We start from the raw sequence: 5,649 nt of genomic DNA, 5'->3' as shown, positions 1-5,649 counted from the left end.
CTACCCATTAAAGCAGAGAGTGGAACATCTCGTCAGTCATGGTTCAATGTTCAAATGTTCATAAAACACATGTGCCTACTATATTTAAAAGAAAATCATAATATAATATACCAAACATGGACTTAAATAGAATGTTGGCTCTTGGAAAGGTATAAGTTCCATTGATCATGAAAAACTATTTCTGCTTAGTGTTTTTTATTATTATGCAACAATTCATAGAATCCTTTCAGACTTCCAAACAGAGCATGTAAGAGAAACACTTATGAAAATGCTTTTGGTTCACCATGATGTGGTGACATAAAACCATTTCAAGAAATTGGCCTTGAATGGCTTTTTTGAAAAAAATGTAAATAGACGCCTGCTCTTGCCAAATGCTGTCCTTTAAGTGAGGTTCCAAGGCTACTACTAACCCCACAGTCACAAAACAGCCTCTTTTAGTGTTTTCCATCTTAAACTTCATGTCAATAAACAGCACATGGAGACAAGGCATTCTGGATATAGCACCCCATTCACAGAGAAGAAGCACACCTATGCTTGTGAAAAAACAACCCAAATCCCTTTTCAGAGGGGTTAAGAATCTCCCAGTGTGTCTCTTTCTCAAACTTCAAAAAATTCTGCAAAAGATAAAGTATTATTTTTCCCTCTTAAATCATGGTGGCTTTGCCCCTCAAAGACTGGTCTGAACAGCCTGCTATCTTGGGTTCTGTTTTCTTTCTTCTTCTTTCTTTCTTCTTCCTTCCTTCCTTTCTTTCTTTTTTCTTCCTTCCTTTCCTTCCTTCCTTCCTTCCTTCCTTCCTTCCTTCCTCCCTCCCTCCCTCCCTCCCTCCCTCCCTCCCTTCCTTCCTCCCTCCCTCCCTCCCTCTCTTCCTTCCTTCCTTCCTTCCTTCCTTCCTCCCTCCCTCCCTCCCTCCCTCCCTCCCTTCCTTTCTTCCTTCCTTCCTTCCTTCCTTCCTTCCTTCCTTCCTCCCTCCCTCCCTCCCTCCCTCCCTCCCTCCCTCCCTTCTTCCTTCCTTCCTTCCTTCCTTCCTTCCTTCCTTCCTCCCTCCCTCCCTCCCTTCCTCCCTCCCTCCCTCCCTCCCTCCCTCCCTCCCTTCCTTCCTCCCTCCCTCCCTCCCTTCCTTCCTTCCTCCCTCCCTTCCTTCCTTCCTCCCTCCCTCCCTTCTCTCTTTTTCCATCCCTGCCTCTGCAAGTGTGATGTGTGTGGACATATATTATGGAATGTGTGTGGAGGTCAAGGATAGCTTGTAGGAGCTGGTTCTCTCCTTCCACCAGGAGCACCCCAGGGATCAAACTCATGAAATCAGGCTGTGTGTTAAGCTCCCTCTTGCTAACCCTGGGGTTATGATTTTACAACTGGGTTGACCTGCTTGTTATCATTCTTTAGGAGAGGCAAGAATGGACCTTTACTTCCCTAGGACTAAGCTATCCTGTTCTTGGCTGTTTACCCAGATGATTCTAAACCATCATACCCCAGAGATACTCGATATCCATGTTTGTTACTTCATTATTCACCATAGCCAGGGAATTCGAGCCAATATTCATCAATGGATGTGTGGTGGTTTGAATAAGAATGGCCTCCACAGACTCATATGTTTGAATGTTTGGTTCCCAGTTAGTGGAACTGTTTGAGAAGGATTAGGAGGTAGGGCCCTGTTGGGGAGGTGTGCCACTAAAGATAGACTTTGAGGTTTCTAAAGCCCATGGTAAGCCCAGCCTTGCTCTCTCTTTGCCTGCAACTTGTGGATCAGCTATGAGCCTCAGCTCCAGCTCCAGTGCCATTCTGCCTGCCTGCTGCCATACCATGGGCTCACCCTCTGAAACTGTAAGCAAGCCCCCAACTAAATGCTTTCTTTCCTCAGTTGCCTTGGTTATGGTGTCTCTTCACAGCAATATAAACCTAAGACAGGATGAATACATAAAGAAAATACATGGTGCATATACACAATGAAATGTTATGCATCATCAAGCCAGGTGTGGTGGCACGGATGCCTTTAATCCCAGCGTTTGGGAGGCAGAGGCAGATGATTCTTTAGAGTCGGAGGCCAGCCTGGCCTACAGAGTGAGTTCTAAGACAGGCAGAACTACATAGAGAAACGCTGTCTCAAAAAACAAAACAAACAAAAAAGTTACGCACTACCATTTAAGGAAATTGGCCTTGGTGGTGCACTCCTTTAATCCCAGCACTGGGGAAGCAGAGGTGGGTGGATCTCTGTGAGTTTGAGACTAGCCTGGTCTACAGAGCAAGTTCTAGGACAGCCAGGGCTACACAGAGAAACCCTGCCTAAAAAAAACCCAAAATGAATGAATAAATGAATGAATGAATGAATACCTTGTGACATTCAAGAAAAATAAAATCACAACATTTGCAGGAAAACAGATGCACTGGAAAATCACTGTGTTAAGGGAAATAAGCTAGAACCAGAAAGACAGACACTACATGTTTTCTCTCTGATGCAAAATCCAAGTTTAAAATTGTGTGTGTGTGTGTGTGTTTATTCACATGTTCAGAGATTATGTAACTAGAAGGGGAAGAAGGCAATCTCAAGAGTAGTAGGAAATAAGGTAATAAAATACATGGAAAAGAAAAGTAGAAATGGAGGCTGATGGTGTGGTGGGGGAGAAGGGGAACAAGCTGCAGCAGGGGGTGAGCGGTGGCCATGGGGAGGGGAATAACCTGGAACAAATGATGACATGTGTGGAGACATCATGACAAAACCTCATACTTTGTACACTAACCTCAAAACGTCTTCAAAAAGAGATAAACGTGCAAACAAACCAACAAGCATCCTTCTCTGGACATGAAGAAGGCAAGGGAAGACAACTTACATGTGCTCTGCATCTGACTCTTTAGTCTTCTAATTGTGTCAGAGCGTCCATTGAGAAACTTGATAGTGAGAACTCACTAGAACACCCCCCCCCCCCCATTCCCCCACCTCCCCACCCCGCTTTCCTGGGATGGCAGGGTTGTTGCGAGGATGCCATAAAACTGATCACTAGAACTTACACTCGGTCATATCAGCTCTAGGAAAAGGTCGTTCATGCCCTTTTCTCCACTAAATGATAGTATTTTGTTGACTCTTAGATGCTGATGCTGTTTATAAGACATTGTTTTATGTACCACCAAGAAAAGAAAGACATTGCTAAAGCCGCATTAACTGAAATCAACGTGAGACCGTATACATCTAAGATTCTGTGCAGTGAGATGCTGTCAGATCCATTGACTTATCTTCCTGAGTAGGGGAGTTGCACAGTTCTGAGGATTTGAGGAGTTGAAAGTGCTCTGATTAATCCTAAACACACAAGTTCATTGTCCTGTGGTTCCATGGAATGCTACTGTTGCAAGCAGCAATCATGCTAACAACACCCATGACCAAAACCTACCTGAGAACTGACCCAGTCATGATTTTTAACAGTAAAGCACAAAAAGCCCTTTTCTTCTCATTTCCTGTAGAGTCTTCGGTGTAGACGGTCAAAGAATCAGAGGCAATCTTTTCTCCAACTAAAGCCTACTGACTTTAGCAAGGTGTGGTGGCCAGGCTTTTAACCCCAGAGGCAGGCGGGTCTCTGTGAGTTAAGAGGACAGCCTGGTATACATAGTAAGTTCCGGGATAACCTGAGCTACCTAGTGAGAACCTGTCTCACAAAAAACAAACAAACAAACAAACAAAAAAACAAAAACAAAAACAAAACAACCAAAAACCAGCCAAACAAACAACCCTCCCCCCAAAATCACCCTACTGACTTCCGTTTGAGAAGAAAACTGATGCTCGTGGTAATAAGGACTCTAACCACTTAAGAAAACAGTTGACAGTTTCATTGTCTACAAAACAATGACAAAGGGGGAAAGATTTTAAATCTTACTGTACATATGAATATCCTTCGTATATGGAAGACATTTAATAAAGTAGTTTTGAAAGCTACGAAGTCAGACAATCCAGCAGAATGTAGTTATGATGGAGGGTTGATATCCTAAGTTTTAGCATTTTCCTTAATTTATAAGGACTACTCTGCATATTTGGGAGATGTCCCCCAATTGTTATTAGTAGTATTTTCAGAAAACTTACAATTTAAATTTTGTCTTAAATTAGTTATATTAATCAACCATGGGTCAAAACCAAAAATCATTTAAATCTTACTTTGCTGAGAATGTATTGGCTACACCCAGAGAGATCTGTGTTGGGGAACTATAGAGCTTGTTTATCAGTCTTGGTCTTGGTCCAAAGCAGCATTTGCTTAAAAATGAAGCAGAAAGGAAAACACAGCTTAGCGTCCATTTTATAGAAGGTTGTATAGCAGACCACCATTACGTAACAGAACCCCATGGGGTACAGTTTCCCAACTTCGGTCAAAGAAGTGTAGATTGGCTGCAGCCATTTTCCCTGTAGCTGGGACAGGGGTGAAGACTTGGAAGGGAAAGGAGAGAGCCAGAGTTTTCTCTAACCTAGCACAGGTGGGGTCTTTACTTAACCAAATCCCACCTGCTAGTAGTCAGTGGGTGGAGCCAACGATGTGATGAAAATGGATGGGAAGCGCCTTTGAGGAATTCACTGACAACTTCACACGCACGAGTTAACTCTCAGAGCTGGGGTCCCTGCACTCTTGCATTTTACTAGTACCTGTCTTCACACCCTAACTCTCTTGACCCTCGCCTTTGGTAAGGGGCCTGGGGTGGTCACACCACACATCTGTGAAACTCACTGGCTGAATTTACCAGCTTGGCTCTTGTCCCTGAATGAGCACCGGGGAACCTGACCACACTGTCTTTGAGAAAGGCAGTTTCATAATCAAATGCAATGGGGACTGAAAGACTTGTCCCTCTGCTTGTCTGTCTGTGTCTAGGCTGCAATGACCTCCTTGGCTGAGTCTCTGTCGGATGTGGAGCACCTCTGCTGAGACTTACCCTTGCTCAGTACTCTCTAAGAACACTGGCTCTGATGGTTAGTACTGACTGCCATCTACAGTCATATCAGCCCTAAGGCACCCGATCTCCTGATTGCCAATTTGACAGGCTCTAGGTCACCTAGGAGACAGTCCTCTGGGCTCACTTTTGAGGGAGTTTGTAGATTGAGTTACCTGAGGTAAAAAGAGCTATCCAATATGAGCAGCACCATTACATGGGCTGGATCTCAGGCCTTCATAAAAAGGGGGAAGCAAGCTAACACAGCATCGCCCCCCCCCCCACACTGTATCAAGTGTGACTAGCCACCTCACACTCCTGTGTAGTGGGTAGCCATCCCAGCATTGGCCTGGAAGTTCCAACCCCCATTGAGGCTTTGGTAATGCTCACACCCACAAGGCGGGGCAGAGGAAGGAAGCAGAAGACCCAGGATGGAGAGGAGAGGTCTCTCTTGGTTCTGGGACCCTGGGCGCTGGAGGTAGACTGAGCAGAGTTCTCGAAAGAACACCGCTGGACTGCGCCACATCTTTGCCAGACCCTACAACCTATCCCTTTATTGTAAGTTACCCCACAAAATAAACCTCCCTTTTAACTACGTGGAGTGGCCTTAATAATTTTACCAATACTCCTGCCACCATGCCTCCTTCAGCCGTGAGGCAGTGTGTGCTAACTGTGATGCAGAAGGACCCCTTTTTGACTTAGGTTGATTTTGTCAAGTACTTTGTCCAATGTGGCAGAGCTCTTATTGCCAC

The 5,649-nt window shown here is 44.8% G+C and overlaps 1 protein-coding gene across 2 annotated transcripts in view; it reads right to left on the bottom strand.

Moving 5' to 3' along the window:
• Nucleotides 1-5,649, bottom strand: part of Erich2 (glutamate rich 2) — a 28,388-nt gene that overhangs the window by 13,078 nt on the left and 9,661 nt on the right. For both annotated transcript variants that reach the window (XM_036183264.1, XM_036183265.1), the window contains one exon: nucleotides 4,137-4,232. In XM_036183264.1, coding sequence (XP_036039157.1) covers nucleotides 4,137-4,232 — 96 coding nt within the window. The remainder of the gene's footprint in view (nucleotides 1-4,136; nucleotides 4,233-5,649) is intronic.

Source organism: Onychomys torridus, chromosome 4 (assembly GCF_903995425.1).
Source record: "Onychomys torridus chromosome 4, mOncTor1.1, whole genome shotgun sequence".
In the NCBI taxonomy this organism is placed as follows: domain Eukaryota; kingdom Metazoa; phylum Chordata; class Mammalia; order Rodentia; family Cricetidae; genus Onychomys; species Onychomys torridus.
This window is presented reverse-complemented; position numbering and strand designations above follow the sequence as displayed.